Source organism: Trematomus bernacchii, unplaced genomic scaffold (genome assembly GCF_902827165.1).
Source record: "Trematomus bernacchii unplaced genomic scaffold, fTreBer1.1, whole genome shotgun sequence".
NCBI lineage: Eukaryota > Metazoa > Chordata > Actinopteri > Perciformes > Nototheniidae > Trematomus > Trematomus bernacchii.
Genome location: NW_022987689.1, coordinates 14,241,965 through 14,268,152, shown reverse-complemented (window position 1 = coordinate 14,268,152; position 26,188 = coordinate 14,241,965). Strand labels below are relative to the sequence as shown.

The window sequence follows — 26,188 nt, the reverse complement described above, 5'->3', positions numbered from 1 at the left end:
TGGAGATTAACATCATTTTATTAAAAAATATAAACATGGGATACTATATACATTATCAAAGTGTGAAAAGTAGTTGCAGTTTTCTCAAAATATATGTGTGCCAATTGTTTAAGTAGCATGGTTAAAATGAAACTTTGAAGCAATTCGTCATTAATGTACGGTTCTTCTTGCTTTAGGCCACATTTTATCAATACATTTTTAAATCTTGGTCTACATTAATATTTTTAACTGGAATAGGTATTAGACTTCTTTATCTCGTGTTAGCGGAAGAACAAGATTGTCACATATTGTAGTTTTGAAACTTAAAAAACACATATTATCAACAGCCGAGGCAGTGACTAACAGTTTCAGGTCCATTATCTGTGTACAAACGTTTATTATCCTCCTAAATCAAATGTTAAATCCCTTCAAAAATGTGGCTTTTAGCTTTGTTACTCAACTTGTGTTTGCCCTTTCTTCCTGGTTTTGCCTGATTTAAGAATAAAATGGATGATACAAAACAATTTCACATTTTATGTAAACCCTGTAAAAACAATAGCTCTTAGAAGACATGTCAACATACCTCAGTTCATAATATGGTTATAATTCTCAACACTAACTAATAAGATTAATATGTAACATTTCCCCGAAAATAATAAGGGAATAAAGCCTTTAACTGAATCCTACATTCATTTTCATTCCGCTTGGGACTGCCTATTACCTGCAGTGTTATATTGGTCTCTGCAGAGCTGCTCCAGTAAAAGCAACCAGGAGATTCTGTTGCACTGCTGAGAGTTAGGAGGAAAGGTGAGTGAGCTTTATGAGGCCCTAAACTGTGGAGCAACCCACAGAGGGGGGTGAGGCTGGGGGCCAGTAAAACGTCAACTTTTAAATCAAACCTGTGACATCCAGATTCAATTGTAAAACTTAACTTACCTTACATTGATATACTGTCTCTTAATTGTTGTGTAAGTATTGTACAGTAGCAGCTGTTTGTTGGTTGTGCTGTTACTACTGTGTAATTGTATTTTTTACATTAGATTAGGTATTGGGCTCTAGTTTCCGACGGAGGGTGAAAAGAGGTGCTGCAGCACAGGCAGTATGGGAACAACAAAGACCTTTTGACATTTGAAGCATGTAAACATGTCACAGTAGACGCACAAAATACAAATATGAACCTGAGAATGAGCATAATAGGAACCCTTTAATTGTATGTTTATTGAAAAATCATGTATGCTAATTTCATCCTGCATAAAATAATAATACAATAAACCTAACAGCTGGCACTACGCTGTGTTTGTCTCCCTCTATCAGTGCCCAGTAGTAAAACCTTCCTAAAGGTTTTTTTCCCTCAGTCACAAAGCTTCACATAAAACCAACTTCTCTTTGTTTAGTTGTTCTGTAAGCTGAAGCATAATAAACGTATATTCAGCCATGCAGTCTCCATGTTGCTTTACTTTTTCTATCTTTTCTCACTGCATCATCAATTTGTATTTTTTAAGAGATTAAGATCACCTTTATTACTTCCAGAGGGGAAATTCAGTTCTTCACTCTTGTGTTAATTTACAATTTCACACATAGGCCGGACATACACACCCACATGCACAACAGGGCCTATAGACATGCACCAAATGGAGAAGTGGCTGAGCGATGGGGCTGCTTTTCCTCACTCTGCCAGCGCTCCGATGCCTGGGAGTTGGAGGTTCGGTGCCTTGCTCAGGGACACCTCGAAAAATTGAACGGGCGACCATTCGGTTCCATGTCCCAACGGACTGAGCTACTGCCGCCTAACTTAACTTAACTGGTCTTACCCTTAATGTTGAGGCAGAAAGAAACTCCCATATCAGCTGCCCTCAATTTTGAAAGACGTCAATATGGGGCAAGATGACAGATGCATTAAAATAAACCCTCTATTTTAGTGGATGACAGATGTTGGCCTCCTCACTGCTAACTTGGCCCGTCTCGGTGTCTAAACGTGGGCTAAAACTCTGCAGATCTGTTTCTTTTAAAGTCTCTTTGGAAAGTTGTAAGCATTAACTCACAACAAAGTACAAGTTTACATATTTCTGATGCAAAAAGTTCTAAAACTCATGAATGGCAATACAGTCAAAAATCTATTGACAATCAGTCAAAATATGAAACACCATGATGTTTAATATTTGATAAGCATGGATATTCAACTCACTTTTTTTTTAGGGTGGATGTGGACTTTTACATTCATTATAAATGTATCTCAAAAAACCACTTTCATTTTTAAATGTGATCAAGCATATTTGCAAACATTAATCATAAATGTTACCCATTTTGTTGGAAATTGAGGTACTTACTTTTAGCAAAGTTCTATATGTGGCTTTATCTAATTCTTAATTTTAGTGAATGTTGGAGAAATCTACAGATGCAAATAGACAAATTATAGCAGAATAAGCTAAACAAATTATTTTTTGGAAGTTTTCTTACCACTAGTCTGAAAGAAGAAATGTATCAGGCATCAAATCCCAAACTCAAAAAATAGGCCAGTACAATCAAAAGGAAATGCCTGTTGTGTATCACCTTAAGTCTTTTATTATGCTTTTTCCTTTTGCTTGCTTCACCTGAATCCACCCGTACAGTCAGTACTAATATAATCTGTCATCTATACCACTTGTTGTATTTTATAATTCTTACATTCAGGGAATCTGAATGAGTATGAGAGCACTAACTACGATGAAGTTCACATGAGCGCCTTATCCGAGGAGGAGAAAATCTATCTGCCAAAGCAAACAAAAGCCTTTGTGAGCTTGTAATGGAAACCCTGAGAAATGTAGAGAGAAAAAGAGTAAAACAGTATCAATAAGTTAAGATCTTGGTAAACGATTGGTCTATTATGGAGAGTTTTAATTCATTATTAACATTTCATATTGTATATTCTTTGGATATTCTATTGATATGTATATTTTCGAATGAACAATTGTCGGGCTAAGCCCCTGATGTTACTAGATCGAGGGAACGCCCCTTCTATCACCTCCAGGTAAATTCCTCCCGCTAGCCTCACACACAGGATTCACAACATCTTTGCATTTAGAAATGAGAAAAGAGGTATCTGGTCCTTTTTGCATTAATATCTGAGACCCCTTCTTTTTTTTTGGTGGCACCTTGGCGTTTAAACAAAAAAATGTGTATTGTGTTTTTTTCGACTGAACACACAACATTTATTGCACAACTGTCAGTGGGAGAGGGATCCCTCCTCTGTTGCTCTCCCCAAGGTTTATTCCATATTCTGCCCATCATTTTGGTTGTTTCTATGTGGAGTTTTTCCCTTCTGCTGTGAGGGTCTAAGGACAGAACGTGTACAGTCTGTATATCCCCCTTCTGAGACAAATGTGAAATTTGCTAAATTTTGTAAATATAGTTTGAATTAAATGTGACTGTAAAGATAAATACAATCATAATAATTTCCCTTGATGTTGCTGGTGTTTACTTTTGGTGAGGATATGTAGTCTGTCGTTTTGACAAATACATATCTTGACGTATCTATTTCCAATCCAATCCAATCCAACTTTATTTATAAAGCACTTTAAAACCAAAGCGCTGTGTACAGAGAGATACATAAAATATAAAATCACACAGCTCAGCTCACAAAACATAAAAATAAGTATAATTTTATACTTATTTATCAGAAATAATCTATTTTGAACAAGTATTTCGATCTTTCTGTGTGTACAAACATATTTTGAGATTGACAATAAAGTTGACTTTGACTTTGACTTTGAAGGAGCTATCTGGATACATTTTCCAATATAATATATAACTTTTCTTTTATATATCACAAGTTCCCAAAACATATGTGAAACAAACACTATAAGCCTACATTTTTTTATTTTAGGCTACTTTTTCCATTGATGGTGATGTTTTAACCATTTATATGTGTCAGCACAATGGTTTAATATATGAATTACATATTTATCCTTTTTACCAAATAGACTAATGTATAATTCAATGGACTATGTTTAATATCAGCATCATTTAGAGTAAAGTCGTTTTATTGTAAGTGTGAGCTTACTGAAATGGCTAACTAAAAGCATTAGCGCTAGCGAAGCTGCTTTTTTGCAACCAAGTATCTTTTATAAAACCTAAAATAAAGGAACATGTTGCACATAATATCGTTTTGCTTTTTGACTTGAATTATGTAACAGGAAACAGGTGACATTTTTGCTTCAAAGTTCAGAAAGAAACTAAGGTAATGTTGTTAGTTAACGAAAGCCTAAACTTAGCATAACATTAACCAGACATTAGCTAACCCAATGTCTAATTTAAATCACATTCTGATGTAATATTTTACAATATAAAATAAATATAAACCAAAAAATGTTAACTAACACTCCATGTGGAAGAAATTCCCGTGTTTCCTTCATGTGGTGCACCAAAGTTAAATACAGTAGGCTAATACAGTCGGTCATCACATGAATTCACCGATTTAGAACAACGTAATGTGCGCACTTGTGTTACTGTAACCACGTGACTGCTGGTATGAAACACACACCTTTGTTTCAGGACACCACAAAGAGCATTTCCACTTTCCAGCATCACATTCACGGCTGCATACCATCAATACCTCTGCTGCCTGAATGGTGACAGCAGTCAGCAGGTGAACAGGTGACATGCTCGCTCACTTCCAGCGTTTTCATGGCTCGTTCTGCGCCTCTGTGGCACGTTTGTCATTCGTGATCGCGGTTTATTGTGGACTGTTCAGGAATATAACGAGTGGGACATTATTGTGAGTGTTTGAGAGGTTTATGGTGTGTTATTCTCCCGCTACGGGGTCTTATTTGGATTTGGAAAGCGACTTTACGCACAAGATCTCCTCAATCCAAGATTTGGAAGTGATTACTGCGCGGTGGGATGGCGGAGGAAACCTTCAACGAATCATTTCCAGATCTGAAGGAAGTGGAAAATAAAGTTGGCAGGAAGACACCGGAAAGTCTTCTAATTTGGATGAGGGATGCTGCGGACGGCGAAAATGGATGGAGGTCTGATGTGGTGGACATGGGAGACCGCAGCTCCGATAGTTTTTCTGACAAAATAAGCAATTTAAAACAAGAGATGGTGAGTATTCTCACCCTAAAGATATAGATATAGGCACTACATGTTTTCTACATCTGCTGTTTATTGCACAACTTGTTTCTGCCATAGCCTATACTTTTATTCTAATTACATGTTTTTCTCTAGACGGAAGAAATGTCAAAGTCACACCTGCTTATTTAGATTCCTAATGACAGTCAGAATCACCTGTCTCTTCACCACACCCCTCACCTGGCCTCTCTGTTTCACTTCCACTCCACTCACTTCTGGATACCTCTGGTCATACTCTGGAAGCCTTGCACATCTTCTTTGTTCCTCCCTCATTTTCCTAAGGTGTTTTGCTCTTTCTTCTGCCTCATGTGTTGTGGCTATAGCAGGGGTCTTCACTAGGGGGGGACAGAATTGTTCAGGAGAGAGGTTAAATGCACACAGCTCTCCACACTCGTATAACTGCAGTGCACATGGGCGAATTATGATCAAATAGGCACCTGGGCACAGGCATGCAAAAGGCCCCACAAAAAAGAGACACTTATAGATATTCTTTCATTATGTGTGTGCCTCTTTGTATTCTCCTGTCTGTGATTGTTTTGCACATTTTTAAGACATTTAAAAAAAAAAAACATAATGTTTTCAAATGTTCCGCCCATTCGTCTGTCCACATGTCCTGCTGAACGTGATATCTAAAATATGCTCTACGGGAATTTCTTAAAATCAGCAACAACCGTTCACTTGGACTCAATCATAAACAGATTTTTTTTGGGAGGCAAGTGTCAAAAGTAATGATAGCTGTAATCTCACAAAACATATTGTGGCCATAACTCATGAATTCATACCCTATTAATGAGTGTTATACATTTCTAGGATACAATGACAAAGTGTTGAGATTTTGGATTGACATGGATATAACTGTATATACTGAAACTTGACTGGTTGGAAGAAGTATACAAACCACAGTTATTGTAGTTAGTGGTAATTGTTTTGTCCCTTTGTATTTGTTTTGTGTTAATTTAAACTTGTTGTAGCTTTTTTGGGGGGGTGTTTTGCCCCTTTTTGTCACCATTTAAAAAGCCAGTCTGGCCCATGATACTTTGGGCTCCTGGTCCTGTGCCCGGTATGCCCAGGCAGTAATCTATGAGTGCACATACTTTAATCACAACCTAAGTGTCCTTATTTGCTTCACGTTCATATATATATATATATATATATATATATATATTATATATATATATATATATATATATATATATATATATATATATTATATATATATATATATATAACTCTGCACTGTTCCTGCATATAGAGGTGTCTGCGTTCTGCTGATGTGAGGATTCTGCGGCAGCTGGTAGCTGTGCACGAGGGAATCGAGGCGATGCGTTGGCTGATGGAGGATCGGGGCGCCTTAGCCAGCCATGGCAGCAGCCTGACAGGCAGCCTGAGCAGCCTGGCCACGGTGGAGGAGGCCTCCATGTCCCCCTGCAGGTACTGTACAGTGATTCGATTGGCAGGTGTACAGGACCATGTCCTCATTTAAATCCTATATTTTTATAAAAACTAATTTCAGAATAAATGTATGAGGGCCGCCATATAGCTCACTTGGTATAGCGGAGAACCTGAAGGTTCCAATACAGGTAATTTGCTGTGTGTCATCCCCCGCTGTCTCCCCCTTTCAACACTGTCACTTCAATAAAGGCACTGGTTGCCCAACAAAACATTTTCAAAGATAAATACAACGGGTATGAACATTTGCAATAAACAAAGTAATACCATGACTTACATCTTACCAAACATATTGGTGTAGTGTAGTTGAGTCTTCCTATTATCACCAGGGGTGTTTGCATTACAGAAAGTCTGCAATACGCAATATATGACCAGATAAGACACCCATAAACATACACAAGTAATTTAAGCTAAATGTCGATGTACTTTCATATTTGGCATATTAATGGACAGTATTTGACAGTTCATTTTTCAGGATATATACACACTTTTTATAGTATCACTGCTGTGAGAATACACTGACCAGGATTGTGTTACATCTCTTGAACATGAACTGAGCATTTCCTTACATCCTTGTAAATGACCACAGTTTTTTGACCGGGTCCATACAGTGTAGTTGTGTACATTCAACCTTTGCTCCCACAGAGAAAGCCAGAGTCCAACTCAGGATTTGACTGAAACATCTGGAGAGGAATCAGCTGATCACACACTATCCTCTGATGACGCGGATACAAACCACATGGAGATCCCAGAGTCTACTGAAGCAAGGCAATCAAGTCCTTCCACCCCTGAGTTTGAAGTCAGTATTTCCACACATGGCAGGCGTGATGGGGCATCATCTACTCCTGTTAATGGTTTGGTTAGAGCCAAATTTCCAAAGTCACAACCACAAGACCTTAAAGCCGGCACTGACATTGTCAGAAAAGCTCTCCTCAGATCTAGCAGAGCAAAAAAAGACATGAGAGCAGAGAGTGGTAGCTTTTCCCTCACTGAACAGTCACAGACAGATCACCAAGCTCAGGAGAGTCCCCGAACCTCTCTGAACAATACCATGGAAGAGGAAGAGACTGCGCCCAATAGAGAGACGGCTTTGCTGGGCTATGACGCTCAGTGGTGCTGGGTGGAGTCACTGGACGATGTGGTGTTTCTATGATCTTCCATAAGCACCATTTGAATGGATGATCTCTGGTTTGAAGCTATTCCTTTCAAATTCGACAGTAATGCAGTAGGATTTAAATTGCACTTTAAAACTGCTAAATAAATTAAGTAGATGTAAACTGTTTGATATGTGTATTTGTAATACTTTCAAAAGCCCAAAAACATGTTTATCCTATGAAGGCAACCACAAATGTGAAGAAGCTCTTTTAGAAGATTACTAGAATTGCAGAGATATTGATCATGAACTTTTCTCTCGTTTTCATGTGATTGCAATTAATTTAATTCAATTGTCTGATTTGTTCATATACTTTAATGGCTGCTCGCTTTCTTGTGCTTATTTCTCTCATATTGTTCAGTGTCTTTTAAATATTTGACAGTTGTAAATATAGGACAACAATAAATATGAGGTAAATAGTGTACTTTTAGTTCACTACATTTATTTTGTACCGTTAATTTCTTTACAGATTTGGATTAATAATGTGAAATATAATCAACTCTTAAATCAGACTTTAGTTTCACCTGGAGTAAATTCACAAGCTATCCAGGAGTATACAAAGTCATTAAACTAGCTGCACCTTTACCAGCTTTGATAACACTTTAATGATCAATCATTATAATCAGAACATATAATATCTATTATTTTGTAATGGGCCAATCTGCGCAATGAGTAGGCTACTTTTACTTTTGGTACTTTAAGTATAATTTGATGCTAATACTTTTGTACTTTAACTTGAGAACCATTTTAATTGCAGGACTTTTACTTGTAACATTGTATTCTTACACTGTGGCATTTCTACTTTTACTTAAGTCCAATATCTGAGTAATTCCTCCACCTCTGGAATAACCACAAAAAAAAAGAATAGCAGATGAAGTATGAATACTGTGTGTAAACATCACATTTGTTGTAATATAATATTCAACTATTAAAATGCTGGATATTAAATAAAGTTAAACAAGTCCTTCGTGACAGATACTACACATTTTAGGTGGTTAAAAACATGAATTGCAGCGTTGTCTTTTTGGTATCTAAAGCTCGTAGTTTTAAGTGTCAATATCATATAACTACAACACCTAAATGTAATTCATTGTGTGTATTATATTTGATTTATTAACACAAATGTGTAGTTACAGGTGCTTTATTTGGATTTGTTTTACATTATATCTTTCAAAATGAGTTAAATTACAAATTAAAGGCGGATGTATCACTGTTTTGTTCGTTTCTGTATATGATGATCATCTTTCCGACAGACAGCAAAGGCAGCACCCGTTAAATTCGTGACGTCGTGTATTTACACAGAAACAAGGAAGTGCTGTGCAGGTGGAATGATTTGTCCGTAGCGTTAGATTTGTTTGACATTAGTGGACATTACAAGTGGATACATAACAATGTAATGGTGCAAAAACTGGCAAAGAAAACATGGAAATGTGTTTTCTACGTGCTCTACTTTTCGTCGCCCTGTCAGCTTGGACTTTAGCAGACGGTAAGTGTTTTTTAAGCCAAAGGGACGAAGTCAGATATAACTGGTGTTAGCATGTTTGCTACTATGTTTGCTCCGAGTTTAGCTGAATGACAGAAATCTTTAGCGCAGTCTGTGCTCTGTAAAATAGTCTCACACTTCTCTCACGTGAACCTTTTTGTTTAAACAATGTATCTATTATTGTTAATATAATTATGTTCACTATACCATACTACTAATTGGTTATGGAGCTTAGAAGCGTTGACATGCACCAATGTTTAGACTTTTTTTTAGCCCTTATGAGTGTGTCAGCATTTTAGTGTAAACTATTAATTTCGTCACATGAGCTGTATACGTTATTCTTTATCTCTGTAGTTAAGATTACCACAATATTTTGTAATTTTTTTTAACCCAAAGATTATATCTTGCTTGATTTGGGAAACGCCACAACATTTGTTCTGCCTGGTTAAAGTCTTGATATGTGCTAAGGCCAATACAATATGACAAGTTTTGATCACAATAAAAGTGGGACTTTTTATAACAAAAACTATTAAAAAAACATCAACAACAGACTACACGAGATTAACAGGGGTTACCTTTTTGCATGCTTTGCAGTTTATAGATTTATCAATTTTAATAAAGTATTCAAATAGTCTAAAAAATGATATGAGTGGTCAACTAGGATTTTCTCTACAAATTAGCATAGCCTACACCATTTTAGCATAATGATAAAAAAAACGTCTTCCCCATTTCCATATTTCTTTCTTCCCACTATCCGCCCCTAACAAATACAATATGCATTAACTACATTCAGTAGAAAATAACTGTGTCTTTTATCTTACCCACTACAGATGGACAGGTGACATTTGTCTCGGAGCTCTCGTCCAAACCGGCTCAGAAGTTGTCAAAGTACGGTTGGTATGGCAACGTGAGGCTGCAGAGGTTTCATATACCAAAGGAAACTGCCATCGCCCGCTGGCTGTTCTCCGTCACCAAGGGCAACAACTTCAACTGTGGAAAGCACAATGTCACCATGTAAGATATACAGTACTTATTCAGTCTATCCATTGTCTATGATATTTATTTTAGTTTCTGTTCTATTTCTCTTCTTCATCTCTATAAAGCAGTTTTGTGCTGAATGTTAAGCCAATAACCTTACCGTTTTTTATCAAACTAACTTTGGAACTCTCTTTTTCTGTAGCCATATCCAACACGGTGCTCCTCCAGTCATAAATCCAACAGGGAAGGTGTTTCCCAATGCAACACTATGGAGCCCCCCTCTGTCTCTGATCCTACCGGTGACATCACAAAGCTCCATGACCTTTAACCTCTCCAACCCTGCTCCCGGAGACTGGTTCGTTGGTGCCCACCTGCCTGAACATGATGGGCGTATTGAGCAGAAGGTTTGTATGGAGTCATATACAGTATTTTGCTTTCTGATGTGTCTGTTGTTTTAGTCCTGATTTCATGAGTCCCCCCCCCCCCCCCCCCCCCCCCCCCCCCCCCCCCCCCCCCCCCCTCTTTAACTGAACTGTCACTCTGGACGTAATGCACACATACACCATGCTAATTGAAATTACTGCAATTTTTTTGAAGACTGTTTAAAATAAAATCCAGTATAACACCAGTATTTCAAGAGTTCCATGGTTTTAATGTTCAAAAAGGTCTTTATTTTGATCATACTGCCTGTGCTGCAGCACCTCTTTCCACCATCTAATTTTCAGTCTAACATTTGTCCATTATTTTGTCTGAATTGATGTAATGGTAATATTAATAATCATAATAATACATTTCATTTAAAAAGCGCCACTTCAAGGTACTTTTTTAAAAGGTTTTTTTATGTAAAGAATTATTGAAATCACTGAAGATATACCGAACATAATGTTAATACCAGAATAAAATCAGTTCCGAAGAGGTGAGTTTTGATTTGTTATTTGAACATGGAGAGATTGGTGCACTCTCGAATGTGTTGAAATGAAAAGGCCATGATAAAGTGTTCCCATCATGCTCCACTTGTAGATTTCCCTTTAAACCCAACCTGTTCTACCTGAGCAGGGGGAATCTAGCTGCGCCACATTCTTCACCTTCTTTACTTTGGCTCATATTGTTGACTTACTGAGTCTTACTTAATGTTTTATTAAGATTACTCACCTGAAAGACTTTGAAGTGCCTGTATGAACTGGCACTTCAAAGGTTGATCAATTTAATAGAAATATGTGGCAGTATATTCATATTTTTCTCTTCTCTGTTAGGGGTTTCCATCTTGTTCGTACCTCTTCCAGCCTCAGCTGTCAATCAGGAGAGCGGTGGACACTCCCATCATGCAGCAGGGCACATTCCTCCAGCAGACCGCAGCTCCTGACACACCTGCACGCCTTAAGTAAGAACTGCCTTTGTGGTTACTTCCTGTTTTCCATCTCGGCAATGTCAAAATCTCATGTCACAATTTCATGCCTAAATAATTGGCATTCATCTTTTTCTCATCGATAATCATCAAAATACGCAAAATCAATAAAAGAAATTGGAAACTAAAATGGCACCAAAACATACTGGACTCACTTTGTTTTAAGAAAATCATTTTGTATTACATTTGATAGGCCCCATCTTTATAAGTCATCAACCTTTTTAGTGAAAAACTAAACATTTGAATTGAATCAGTTGTATTTCCTCCTGCATAAATATTGGATAAATACAATTTAAAAAATGGCAACATTGTGTCCTGTATTATATATAATGATGATATTCTCAATTGCCTCAATAATGGACATTTACCAAGATCAACTTATTATGATGTTTTTCTTTCTCTTTTTTTTGCGATAAAGTCCCAAATTGTCCCATCCCAAGTCCCTCTCATTGTTCTGTTTTATATTTTCTTACAAAATCTGTCTGTTAATGTGTGTGTGTGTGTGTGTGTGTTAGGTTATATGTTCCAGAGTTTGCGTCCTCCCTCTCGGTCTCCGTGTCGGACTGTTCCTCTGGTGAGGCAGCAGGCGATGGGAACTGTTCCCTGGTGCTCCGGCTGGGCTCCACCTCCCTGCAGCAGCGCCCGGTAACAGTGAACTGCTCAGGGATTGGCTGCTCAGCTACTCTTTCCAACCCGCCTTGGGATACCTGGTTACGGGTTGTTGTGGAGAGCGGCCTAGACAACCGCACCGTCACCTTTAGTATCGTCTCAAACTACACAGGTGGGCACAGAAACACATGTCCATAAACACACGTACAGTACACACTTATATGTGTTATAGAGCTAATTATTATTTTCGTTATTGATTAGTCTGCTGAATACTTTCTTGATTAATCTATTACTTCTTTGTTCTATAAAATGTAACAGTCCATTACAGTTTTTTTTTTATGTGTTTTTTTTGTCAGTCCAAAACCCAAAGATATTCAGTTTAAAAATAATATGAAACTGTCCTGGGAGGGAAATGTCCATATTTGAGAGACTTAGGGACATTATGTTTTGACTAATGATCTATCTGTTATCAAAGTAGTTGACATCTCTACTCTGTTCTAATCTGCTTCACAACATGTGTGTGTGGAAGTTATTATATTTGTCTTTATTGATAAGTTTGCTTATGATTGTTTAGGTTTATTTATTAGTCGTTTCAAATGTCAGAAAATGATATATAAGTTGGTCCCAGTTTCCTAAAGTCCAACATGATATGTTGTTTTATCATCTGAAAACAGCATTTTATGCCTTTTTTTTCAAAATAGTTGATGGGTCGCCCATCTGTCCCCCTTTTAAAATCTATCTCTCTCTAAAAATAGACTAAAACTGATCAAATGTTTTATTTGTTCTATCTATAAGATATCTAATGATTGCTATTTTACTCTATTCCAATCCACTTCCTGACCTGTGTGCGTACTGTATTCTATTATTTTCAATATAGATATTTTGTAGATTTATTGCTTTCAAATTTCAAATTGTGAAGAAAAAAGAAAGTCTGCCCTAACTTCCTAAAGTCTAAGGTTGCATTCACACCTAATAGTCCGCTTCTCTGGTGCGCACCAGACGACAGTTTGTTACATGGTTTCATTTTTCAGAAGGTTCGGTTTGCGTTCACACGGGCAAAATTCAAACGGACTATAAACTTTAAACACAAGTCATGTGCTCGGAAATGCTGTTCAACAATTGGTCAGACATTAAGGGGGAAAAACGCAAATCCCGGCAATTTCTACCGGAGCCTCCGCCATGGAGCATCGGCACTTTCGCCAGGTTATTTTCATGCTGCTGTTAATCTGGAGAGCATATCAACAGATTCTAGCAACGGCGCATATGATTATATAATCAGACAACGTGCGATACAAAACATGATAACACATATAATGAGAGACGTTCTGCAGTAAGGAGGGGGTTTCACCAACGGCAGGTGGCTCTGACTTTAATGTATAGTTTTTAGTTTGATAGTTGTTTTTACTTTACACAACACTGTTCAACACTTCATTCTGCTTCACTCTTTCGCTAACGATTTTGAAGACATCCGCGTTCTTGTGACACGTAAATACTACGCTTCCTATGTTTTGGTGCGGACTGCGTTCACACCAGCTATGAACCGCTCCAGAGTTCACTAGCAAGCGGTCAGAGACCACCTCTTTTTAGGCGGACCAGAGTCCGGTTGTTTAGTTCACTTAAGAGGTCTCGGACTGTGTTCACACCGACCCAAACAAACCGCAACAAGCGGCTAAACGCACCAGGGTTCGATTCAACCGGACTATACAAGGCTGGTGTGAATGCGACCTTAGATGATGTTGTGGTTTATAGTTCAAAAACCCAAAAGTATATTGAGTTCAGTATGATATAAAAAATATATTACCACATGATCTCTATATTATTATATTTGAGCAGCTGGAAACAGCATTTTCTCCCATTTTTGCAATTAAAAACTATTTTAAAGCATTAATCAAATGACCCATGTACTTTGGCTTAGACCCTGAAGCAAAGGACGCAGCTTTGAATCCAGCCTGTGGTCACGTTACGCGTGTGATCCCCACTATCTCCCCCTTTTTAATCTAGCTCTCCAAGAAAGGCTACAATTGGCTCCAAAAATAAGCTTAAAGAAAACCAAAAACATAATTTTTTCATCTATTATTTATCTTGTCTTTGCAGCTGTATTCTGTTTTAATCCACTTCCCGACCTGTGTGTAAGTATTCTATTCTGCATGTGTGTGTGTTCCTCAGTGGGGTGTAAGCCAAAAAGTGTCGGCCTTAAAGTAAATGACGACATCAACACGCTCCGCAGCAAGAGCAACCTCACCAACTCAACATCAGCCGACAACGACACGGTGGTTACAGACGCGGTCGCCCCGAGCAACGACTCAGCATCCCCGTTGACGCCACTGCTGGCGTCGGCGTGCGTGTGGAGCATCCCCGTCCTCTACGAGGAGCTGGATGTCCTGTCCATGCGCTTCACTCCCGCTAACGGACCCAACGTCAGCGTCACTGACACACACCCTACGCTGCTCACCTACCCCCTGCACACACAGGCAACCGGGGGGACGCTCAACCTGCAGCTCACACTCAACACTGTGAGTACTACTGCATTATCACACACCCACACACACCATTACACACACATGAGGATGTTGAAGTGATCTTTTGTGGTCTTCTACTTTTAAATGATATCATATTTGTCCAACATCGGGGAAATTCACAGATAAATACTAAAAAATAAACATTATACTAACATATTAAATAAAGAAGTAGGCAAATAGAAAAATAAGAATACATTCAAAGAAGAAGAAAATAAATAGGTAGCAGCATTTTAAAAGTAGTTGGAGCATACAAAAGTAGGCTACAAGATCATCTGAAGTATTGCACGGTGTTATCTTGACAACATTGTTGTTACAGTATCAAAACACTGTTATAAGTGCAAAACAAAAAAGGAGCAGCCAGTTATAACATTGTGAAATCAAATATATAATTTTGTACATTTTTTAGACAATCTATCAAGACACGGCTGAATTCCTTTGAAATTCGTTTCACATGATCTTGACTGTGGCTTAAGAAACAACCTTGCTACAGAATTTAGTCGATCAGGGCTGTGTGCAATCCAGCGTCCATATATATACTTTATGACAAGCCATTGTGTTGTATGTTTTCAGGTTTAACTTTGGTGTGTGTGTGTGTGTGTGTGTGTGTGTGTGTGTGTGTGTGTGTGTGTTTCAGACTAATATAACCATGGCGAACAGCAGCAGTGTGGTGGCCTGTCTCTCTCCCTGGGCTCCAGTCCTCGACCTGAACCACTCTCAGCCCTGCCGCACAGGTGAATGAAGACATGGATATAACTGCAGTATCATAATGCAGTGGTTCTCCGGCTGGCCGCTCTCTTTTATCTCGAAAACGAGGGCTAAGACGTGTTCCATCTGTGTCTCTATCGCTCTCCTCCACCCGGTCCAATCAGTACTGTGGACAGTGACACACATGCACAAGCAACCCCTAGTTAAACCATATTTAGCAGCACCAACACCCACTTGCTTAGAGGTAGAAGCCACCTTGTTAATCCCCTAGGGACAATTCAGGTTTTCACTCTGTAAGTTATGTATACACACAACTACGCACAGTACCTATATACATTAGACGCCAGGAGGCAGTTGGGCGTTCATTGCCTTGCTCAAGGACACCTCAACAGTGCCCATGAGGTGAACTGTATTCTTTTGATTTATATCAAAAATCTGTGTTATTTTTGTTCAATCTGGACTTGAACCTACAGTACAACCGTTCGGAGCATTAAACCATTGTTTAATTATATTATATTATTTATTTATTTATCATTATTAGAACCCAGGGCTTAATGAGTCTTAAACTTTTCATCAGAAATATTTTAATTATCACAGAGGGAAATTGGTTTTTGTGACAGTTCCATTACATTACAGAATGAATAAAATGGAAGATAAATAAAATATAATGTATTATATAATATAAGAATAGCAGGAAATATATATGATATAGGATTGATGATTGAAAAAGGAAAGGGAATGTACAATTGAGTTCATCTTATTAAAAATAATGGAACAAGTCAAATTTAGAAATGTATAAAATATCACGGTCAATCTTTCAAATATGTTTTCCTGGCAACTGCCAAGTGCATGCTGGAATAGGTTTCAATAATGCTTTGACTCCCAAAAAAAGTCACAGTAAAACGTCCAAGCTTTTGTAAGGAATTGTGTCTAATTTAGCGGCAGCATGTGGACAGTAAACAAACAAACCAAGTCGGGAAGCTTGCCTCTGCGATATGGAAATGAAATCCTCCTGTGTGTATCTGCAGCTTTGTTCGGAGGGTACGGAGTCCGTGTGAACGTCAGTGATCCTAAAGCTGTGGTCAGGCTGCCTTTCCCTCAGTCAACAACATGGTACCTCACCCTGCAGCTCACATGCAACAGGTAACACGCACACACACACACACAAACTCTCTCTCTCTTTGTGCATTTTTCAGATAACACTGCTATTTGTTCAAGGATGTGTTTGGGTGAATTTCAGTCTACAGATAAAATGGCTTCTAAATATTGGAGTATATCTTCCATTTTTCTTCCATTTGAGAATAAAGTTTAAATGTCAAGAATAATGTCTAACTTTCACTACTAGAGCCACGCATCCAGAAACAAAATCACAGGAGGAATATTTTTTATTTTGCATTTTGAGAGACCTCATTTCGAGACTGTATAATCTAATGCCTGACCCTAATTCTAGAACTGTCCTGTGTTTGATATGTACATGTGTTCTCTGTTCTTGCAGCAGTGACTGTGGTAATGCCTCCTTGGTGTCTGTGGTCCCTGAGGTGTTCCTCAGTGCCTGTGTGGAGGACTGTGGGAAATATGGAGAATGTAGACTGCTCAGATCCTACAGCTACCTGTACGCCGCCTGTGTCTGCAAGACTGGTACACACACACACACACACACACAGATACTTTCTTGCTTTCAGTTAAATAACAAAAAGGTTCATGCAAAGTCTTGAAAATCTACATTTAATAGTTCTTGAAAAAAATCCTGTCATCAGCTTTCTTTGTCTCCCCTGCAGAAATGAGGGAAGTACTCAGATCTTGTACTTAAGGAAAAGTAGAAGTACCAGAGTGTAGAAATACTGTACTATACTATAAAAGTCCTGCATTCAAAATGTTACTCAAGTAGAAGTACAAAAGTACTCATTAGGCAGATTGGCCCAAGTTTCTCAAAATGTTACTTAATGACAGTACTACTAGATACTAGATACTTTACACCACTGCTCCCCTGTCGTCTAACCACAAACACAGAGAGGACTAGCTAAGCATTGAAATAATGATCCAAAAATGCAAACACATGCACAGCCGGTTTTATAAAAAAGCTAGGGTGTACATGTATTGATGCAGGTATAAGTACATTAACTCTCTAAACGTAATGTGTGTGTGCGCAGGGTGGAGCGGGTGGGGCTGCACCGATGGCTCCTCAGCTCAGTCGTACGGTCGCCAGCTGACGGCCACTCTGCTGCTCACGCTCAGCAACCTGGCCTTCCTGCCCGCCACCGTGGTGGCCGTCAAACGCTGCTTCATCACCGAGGCCTCCGTCTACCTCTTCACCATGTTCTTCTCCACGGTAACAGAAACACAGTCTTGCGTACATGTGTGGGAATGTTGCATTCTAGCCATGTTCCTAGAGTGCTGTTCATCCTCTTGAGGCCCTTTGGTATAATGTTGTGTACGGTTTGACATTGTGTTAACACTTGGCTGATTGCTATGTATCACAATTGATCATATACTGTATTGTGATATTGTTTTAGGAGTTAGGGTTTGGAGTAAATTGTCCCTCAGTTTATGTATTTCAGGACACTACAGACTTCATGTTGATTTTTTTTACTATTACTATGTGTGTATTAAATATGCTGACTATTTATTTGATTTATTAATAGAGGTATTAATAGAGCCTATATCTATGATGATACATTTCTTGAGTTAAAAAAGAAACAAATGAACCCACGCAAGATTAGATCAACATTTCACACGATTTCACCTCAAGGATTTCTTTCTTACTTATGCTGTAATAAGGTCATTTGGATATACTTATATTAGTATATATTTGTATGTAACTTCTTGTTCTCTTTTATATTTCAGTTCTACCATGCTTGTGACCAGCCGGGTGTAGCAGTAATGTGTATAATGGACTACGATGCCCTGCAATACTGTGACTTCCTCGGGTCAATCTGTTCCATTTGGGTCACCATCCTGTGCATGGCCCGCATCAAAGACATATTCAAATATGTAAGACACCGACTATTGTTTATTACTGTAATACTATTATGTACACTTATATTATCATTAGTTATTACATTTAAAGGGATAGTTTGGATCATTTGATTTGTGGTGGTTTGAAGTACTTATCTATAATTAGTGTATTAATAACAGTAGATGGCACCTGGCAGGTCCTCAGCAAAGTGTTTATCCACCTAAAAAGAAGGCCCACCAAAAACAATCATCATTTCACATGTACACTATATTTTTTATATTTTCTCTGCCTTTTGTTGCCATCAGATTCCATTGATAAAAACTGTGTGACTTGATGAATCAAAACTACGTCCTTTTAAACACCAACGCCACACAATAACACAAACAAAATAACTATTAGAGCAAGCATTAGACCGGCAACTTCTGTGTTCTGCTGAGGTAAAATGATTGTTTTTGTCAATGATAGAGCATAGATAAGGACCATAGTTCCCAGAAAAGGCTCTCTGATGGCAAAGTAAAGTCATGAAAATATTCATACACCTTAACTAATATTGATCTACCACATCTATAGGGCTCATAGAGCATGTGCACTTGCGTTTCCCCTTAGCCCCGCCTCTAATCTGCTCTGTCACATCCGGTCAACTGATTGGAGAGGGAAAATAACTCTAGTTTCGACTTTTAGCGCATTTTACAACTTTTAAGGTCCTATTGGTTTAAAAAAAAAGAAAACACCACGATCTACCTTTTGACAATACATATGGATAAGTACCTCATACAACCTCACTTCAGAATTCCAAACTTTCCCTCAAACTCAGGAAGAACATGATATTTGAACAGTTTTTTTTGTATACCTTGTGTGTGCAGACTCTGTTTATGCTCGGGGCTCTGCTTATAGCCATGTCAATGCAGCTGGACCGAAAAGGCCTGTGGAACCTGCTGGGCCCTGTCATCTGTGCCATACTGCTCATGGTCACTACCTGGGTAAGACATGTCCTTCAGTGAATGGGATTCGCTGCTAACTTCGCTGTTAGCTGCCAAAACAGAAGATTGATAATAAAGCGGTGTTCTTGAGTTGTGCTAAACCCAGTTCTCTTACAGGTGTACCGAGGGGTGCGGCGCCGACACTGTTACCCACCTTCTTGGAGGCGCTGGGTCCTCTTCCTGATCCCCGGAGCAGTCTGCGCTCTTGTGGGGGTTTGTTTGTACATTTTTGCTGAGACGGAAGACAACTACTACTACACCCACTCACTGTGGCACATCCTGGTAGCCAGCTGCGTGGTGTTCCTGCTGCCGCCAAAGGAGAAAAACAGGGAGGTGCTGGGCTGGAGCAGAGGCTGGAGCTGGACCTGGAGCTGGAGACCCCAGGTCTGTGGCTACACGCTATGTCAGAATGACAAGGACGAACTCTACACTGTCACGTAGTAGGACAGGAACCACTGTAAGGAAGTGACGAAGCATTGATAGTTTAACGGCACTGTAAACAATCACAAAAGGTAAAAAGACACACGGGTAGGGTAACCTCTGTCATTTTTTTAAACTGCATCCTATTTACACTTGTTTTCCTGTCTAAGTGGGATGGGAACACCATTTTCTTTTTTATTGGCAGCCATAGCTTTCTTGCGGGGTCTGCAACGATCGTTCATGGCAAATCCGAAACTTCAGAGAACGTTGACAAAAAATATTCTGTTTTTTTCACTGACATGCTCAATTTGTTATATCATTTTTTTGACAACATTATGGAAAGGACCCTTCAGAAAGTTAAATGTTTTTCACATGAGCGTATTTAGCTAATTCAGCGAATTCTGAGAATTTTGATGCGATGCAAGATATCAGAAAAATACTTCTCTTTCAGCAAGACTTGCACAATTATGTAAGGAAAACATTTTATTTCTCTTCTTTTCTCATGATGCCCGATATTATTACTTCACAGCCCATTTAAACCATTAATAACAATTTAAGTCCCCATAAGGCACTTAAACAAAAAACAGGGTTCAAGTTGAATAGTACTGGAGTTTTCCTTTATGACTCTGACTCTTCAAAGTGTATTAGTATGTTTAAATACTAAAATACCTTAAAGGTTTGTAAAATTCTTCAAATTTAAGTTTGGGAAATACATACCACATTTAATCCAAATGGAACCTGCTAATACCTAAGGCGGTCCCTTCCACAAGCGAGGGTATAAACAGCCAAACCGTCAGGTGGCACACCAACTGACCTTTGACCTCATGACGGTCAATTGTACATATTGTGTATGTACATATTGGCTACACAATTAATCTTTTGAATATTTATTAGGAATCAGACCCTGTGGAGCTCTTTCAAATCTTTATATTCTGCCTATTGTATGATAAAGTATAACATATATTTATAGTCAATTTAAACACTCCTCATTCTTGTATCCTCTTGTATTGTCTTTTTCCACCCAGGCCTGGGCTAAAACTTTATGATCTATTTTAAGATATGCTTGTATTTTAACCGCCATGTGGTTTAAACAGCCTTTAAAATGTTATATTTACTAGCTAATAACAAAATTATTAGTTATTTCAAGCTTTTTTCTGAAATGAATCATTGAATAAAAGTGATCAAAACAGCTCAAATAAATTGCTTAAAGGGGCCCTATTATGCTTTTTGGGGTTTTACCTGTAGTTTGTTATTTAGGTCTTTGTGCATGTAAATGGTCTTCAAAGGCTAAAATCCCAAAGTTGCCTCCATAGGGAGTTTCTCTCCCACACACTCTCCCCAATCAGAGCAGACTGGGCTCTGGTTTCAGACAGAGGGTGAAAAAAGGTGCTGCAGCATAGGCAGTATGAGAAAAATAAAGAGCTTTTTTTAGCATTAAAGCAAGTAAACATGTCACAGTAGAGCAGTGGTTCTCAAACTTGTTTGTCCTTTGGAGAAAACTATTTCTCAACACAAATAGTCACATAATGGGCCAAGTTAACATTTATTAAAATACATCAATATGAACGTGAGCATTCCTTTAAAAAAAAAAAAAAAAAGAATCTGTGATAATAAAACAATGCTCCATAAGTCTGTGTGCTCAAAGAAATATATACAATTGTGCAATCCCTTTGCTAGAACAATGAGTTATAATACTTTGCCACTTTGCAATCTGTGCAAAAAAATGAAAAGAAAGAAAATGCTGATATTTGGTAAAAAGGTGTCTTATCATTAGTGGCTGCAATGAGCCTGTTTTGCACTGCACATTTCTTCAAAACGGGGTTGCAGGCTCAGTGGCGGAGCCAGAGATTTCTTTTGGGGGTGCCGTGGGGTAGCTTGACGTTTCATAGAGGGTGCTCAAACATTTAGGGTTTCCCATTAATGTACCGGGCCCGACAGTGGAATTTTCTACTGCAACACTCCCCACGCAAATACACAGTGTACCCGCGACAGTTACAATGAAGGCTCGATAATCAGCTCATGGCATATAGGTGTAAGCAGGGGTAAAGTGCTATTTTTATAAGTGGTGTGTGGATCTCACATCCTCTAGGGGGGTCCGGGAAGATTTGTTTTTTAAATATTGAAGTTAAAAGCATCAATCTGGTGCATTTTGAAAGCAAAATGAAGAGATCTATGGATACATCTCTCAACACCCATATGAAACAGAACTGTAAACAGATTTACTTTTTCTTTATGGATATTTTACAAATCGCTCTCCTTTTAAACTCTATTCTTTTTTTACTCTCATTCTCATTTATTCTCTTATTTTTTTTATAACTATAATGATCATATAAACGTGTGCCTCGGAAATAATTGTTAACATTAATCGTGACCAAACCGTTTGAGACCCACTGAGATAACTTAGACTAAAGTTAACTATCTAAACACTGAGAGAGTCCTTTAGCTCACTGAGCCTCTCAGTCTGACAGGAGAGGACTCTCCTCCACTTTGTTGTGGAAAAAGCTCCTTATATCCGTTAGCGTAGCTCGCTAGCACCAGAAGCTAACAACAGCGATCTCCGGTACCGGTGCGCTCTCTCTCTCGCTCGCACACAAAATGGCTTGTTCCACACACACACAGAGCCGAGCTTGAATGAAACAGAGACCCAGACGTACTTGTACTGTATCATATTATTTTCTAATCAATAATTTTCCAAATTATGATTTTTTTTTTTTTCATAACCATTTTTCCTCCTGGTCTCTCGTGCCCCCCCTGTCATGCCTCTGCGCCCCCCACTTTGAGAAATACTGCAGTAGAGGCACAAAACACAAATATGATCCTGAAAATGACTGTAATAGGGCCCCTTTAAAACCAACGTCTCTTTTTGCCTGCCACATGTATCATGCCTTCTAAAAATCCACATTTGTATGTACATGGCAGAAGGCTATGTCAATGTTCAGTTGTAAATGTAGCTTCTAATGAATCTGAATGGCAGTATCATTTTTTGGACTACTATCTTCTCCTCTGTTTTTTCCACTCTGAAACCTTATCAGTTCTTACTTTTGTCAACACTCATTCTTAAGCACTTTGTAAGGAAAAAATCCCTACGCTATGTACTGTGATGTACATAGGCAGTATGCGTATGAATGGGCACTACGATTGTATATTTAGGTTACTGTGTCCAGTGCCTCCTCTTGTCTTCGTGTTTTCTGTGAATGAGTGCACTTTACGCACTTGTACATGTGTGGGTGAATGTGTGATTTGTCTCTTGCACCTGTGAACCTACTGAGCACTTTCCATTCAAATGTAAGTCATATAGTATGTTTATTTCCCATGCTGTGATGATTTTCTCATTAGAGATTTTACACAAATTGAATGTTTCCGTCACATTTGCCTTTCTTTTTTTTGAAATATTGTTTTTTCCCTTGTATCCGAGTGTGCATCACTTCATTTACATGTCATATTCAAGTAGGAATATGAAAGGTATTGTACCACTACAACATATTATATCTCTTATGCATTAGGAGGAAGATATGTAATGTTCTATGTAAAAAAAATAAAAAATAAATGTCTTCCTTCTACTGGTAGGCTACTATTCAATCTGCTAAAAAAATCCAAACAGCATTCAGTCTTCTGAAAATAAATCTATGGTATAAAGAGAAATGTATTTTTGTTATTGCTTTTTATCTGAACAGTCTCTTTTTTTCCTGAAGCACTCTCTCACACACACTCACTCAGGCCAAGAGTGGATGGAGCAATGGGAATAAGCGGATTAGGATAATCCTGTGTGTGTGTGTGTGTGTGTGTGTGTGTGTGTGTGTTGCTCACCACTCTATTTTAAATCAAAAACAACACAGGCTGACATTTAATCTCTAGTATGTATCAGGTTTAAATCATTGGAGTGCCCCTTACCTGGAATTGTCACCTAAAAGGTAAACTTGCTCAGTCATAGTGGTGATATGTCATCAGGATAGACTACAGTATAATTATGTATGTGGACAGCGATTTTATGTGATGCATTTACAGCAGTGATTCACTAACTGAGATGAATCGGAGAGGGTCTCAAGATATTTAAATGGATGAAGAAAAAGTCTTCCCACAAAATGGCGTTGAAGAATGATGTAACTATTCACAACCTGTTTCACGCCTTCCCCCCGGTACCGGGCGGATAAACGCGTCATTTGCAGGAAACAACGTCTAAGGAATCTTAATATTGAATAAAACTATGAATGTGTTATATCCATGTAACGGGAAGAAACTCAGCTAACTGATCTTTTTAATTTTTTTTTTCAAAAAAAACCCACATTGCTAGCACTCAGCCTCTGAATTAGCCTCAAGCGAAAGAAACGTAACATACTAAGGCAACTAAACTCACTCTAACTCCCTTATTACTTATCCTAGATGCACAACCAACCACTCTTTTTTGGTGTCCTGGAGACACTGAATCTACCGGTGCCCTCCTCAACACTCAGTGATAAACATTCGCGACGCTCTAAACGAAAGCGTACATCATCACATGTGGAGCTAAGAAGCTAAACACGTAAATATGGCTTACCTTGGTCAAAAGTGGTCTTCAATGGCATTAAAACGATAAAAAAACGATGCTGCAGTTAATCCATAGGTTCATCCTATGTGTCTGTGCCTTCTTTGAAATTATTTCTGATAATCCATAAGCAATACAACTGCGTTTTAGTTTTCCAAACTCCAGAAGGAGACATTCCTCCAGTTTGGTTTCGTTTTCCACACGCGAAGCAACCACATTTTTTCTTTACAACGTGTCTGGGTGGGAGCCTCCCCCTTCGATTCTATTGGCTCTAACGGTCACAAGGGTATGTCAACCAACCAAATCGAGCAAGGGGGGCCAGAGATAGGTCAAATCCACCCAAATGACCCCAGATGGCCCAGTTTTTGGCTAAATCTCTCTAAAAAGGTCAAATTTCACTTGTTTTGCATCAATCTTGATACAGGGTACTTATTATATGTTGTACTTTGGATTCCTAAAGCTTTTAGTCTACTAACCCATCATCCAAGGGTAGTTTTCACTATCTGTAAAAAATTATTTTTGGACGGACACTATAATTTACAGTTTTTTACTATGTAAAATCTGAATTTTCTTTAAAATAAAAAACATTTATATTGATTCTGACACTTCTACATCCAACTCACAGGTTTATCATTACTTTGAGAACAAAGATTATTAATTTAACCCTTTTAGAAGGGAAGATATGGTCATTTGTTCTGGGAATGTCATTTTCGAGCCTGAGACCTGAAAAACAGGCTCAGAGTGGACCTATCATGCTATATTTGAATAATATATTGTAAGGCCATACCTATATAAGGTATATTTATACGTTTTCTTTTTCAAAATACCAAACAGATCATGCATTTTAGCCATGCCTCATTTCGCTCTATTTTGCTCTCCTCCACCCTGTCTTTGCATGCGCTGCAGCTGACCACGCCCCCCTGCAAAGGAGGGGGCCGAGTTACGAGCAGGCGGAGCTCCTCTGTCCTGACATCAGAGAAATGTTCAAATCTGTATCAGTCTGTATCAGATCCGTTGCAGCCCCGTTTTTAGAGATTTGGGTATGGAGGAAAAGAGAGAGGGTTGTGTTTTCTGACACTTGGTGAGTTCCCTGACACACCGGGGACACAGATTCATGTATAAAAGACGTACAAAAGTGCATTTTGCATGATAGGTCCCCTTTAAATCAATAGCATACAAATACGGAAAAAGCGTAAGGTTTTAAGGCGGTAAGTTGATTTTGGTCAAACTGGATCATACTGATATAGATATTGTACAGCTCCTCTTCCTTAATTATTGCAGTTTACTAATTGTGAAATAAATCTTTACTTGTTGCTAAATTATTGCTGACGGACGCTATTGTTAGCAATGGTTAGCACTATTTTGGCAAAGAGTCAAGCTTTTTTCAGTTGACCATTCTGTCAGTACTAGGAGCTCAGAGCACTGGGGAGCTTTGAACCCATGGGATGAAGAGGTTTTCAGAACGGAAGCCATGTGAGTGGGCTAACGTAACCGGGTGAGTAACATTTGCTGGCTAGCTATGTCTTCTATTGTGGCATTTGATTGATGTTTGGCTGTGTTGTAAAGTTGTCAATTTGTTTTTGAAAGTTATGTTATATAAAAAATGCATGTGTAACGTTACAGTTGTCAGTCATAATTACAGAATGGAAATTTGACGTCATCAACACCAAGGTGGCAATCTTTGAAGGGAACCATCGACCATAACCCGTTACCTAACCATTTCGCAAGCAAAGTAGCATTAAACCTTTTTAAAATGTCTCGATAGGCACTGTTGTGTCTATGACTGTAACAGCCAATCCAACAACCAACAAACAAAACGCAGAAGGGACCATGGGATTACTCTAAAAAATGGAAACTTAAGGTAGGCTAGACAGTAAGACTAACCACTACTCGGGGAATAATATTGAAGTCAATGTTTTAT

The 26,188-nt window shown here is 38.5% G+C and overlaps 2 protein-coding genes across 2 annotated transcripts; both read left to right on the top strand.

The window, feature by feature from the left end:
- The first annotated feature begins 4,580 nt into the window (after positions 1-4,580).
- Positions 4,581-8,013, top strand: LOC117488888 (leucine rich adaptor protein 1-like). The gene is made up of 3 exons (XM_034138041.1): positions 4,581-5,061; positions 6,341-6,519; positions 7,183-8,013. The coding sequence occupies exons 1-3, from the start codon at positions 4,858-4,860 to the stop codon at positions 7,688-7,690; spliced, it is 891 nt and encodes a 296-aa protein (XP_033993932.1). The 5' UTR covers positions 4,581-4,857; the 3' UTR covers positions 7,691-8,013.
- Positions 8,014-9,112: 1,099 nt separating this feature from the next.
- On the top strand, positions 9,113-21,052 carry pgap6 (post-glycosylphosphatidylinositol attachment to proteins 6). The gene is made up of 13 exons (XM_034137995.1): positions 9,113-9,176; positions 10,004-10,187; positions 10,354-10,555; positions 11,405-11,532; positions 12,072-12,337; positions 14,332-14,678; positions 15,319-15,415; positions 16,418-16,532; positions 16,885-17,027; positions 17,540-17,718; positions 18,234-18,380; positions 19,209-19,325; positions 19,443-21,052. The coding sequence occupies exons 1-13, from the start codon at positions 9,113-9,115 to the stop codon at positions 19,764-19,766; spliced, it is 2,313 nt and encodes a 770-aa protein (XP_033993886.1). The 3' UTR covers positions 19,767-21,052.
- The last annotated feature ends 5,136 nt before the right edge of the window (positions 21,053-26,188 follow it).

Bases quoted from the DNA above. Each gene is read 5' to 3' on its own strand.
- LOC117488888 (XM_034138041.1), top strand. From the start codon at position 4,858: ATGGCGGAGGAAACCTTCAACGAATCATTTCCAGATCTGAAGGAAGTG. The intron at 5,062-6,340 runs GTGAGTATTCTC...TCCTGCATATAG, and splicing joins GCAATTTAAAACAAGAGATG to AGGTGTCTGCGTTCTGCTGA. The intron at 6,520-7,182 runs GTACTGTACAGT...TTGCTCCCACAG, and splicing joins GCCTCCATGTCCCCCTGCAG to AGAAAGCCAGAGTCCAACTC.
- pgap6 (XM_034137995.1), top strand. From the start codon at position 9,113: ATGGAAATGTGTTTTCTACGTGCTCTACTTTTCGTCGCCCTGTCAGCT. The intron at 10,556-11,404 runs GTTTGTATGGAG...CTTCTCTGTTAG, and splicing joins ATGGGCGTATTGAGCAGAAG to GGGTTTCCATCTTGTTCGTA. The intron at 17,719-18,233 runs GTAACAGAAACA...TTTATATTTCAG, and splicing joins TCACCATGTTCTTCTCCACG to TTCTACCATGCTTGTGACCA.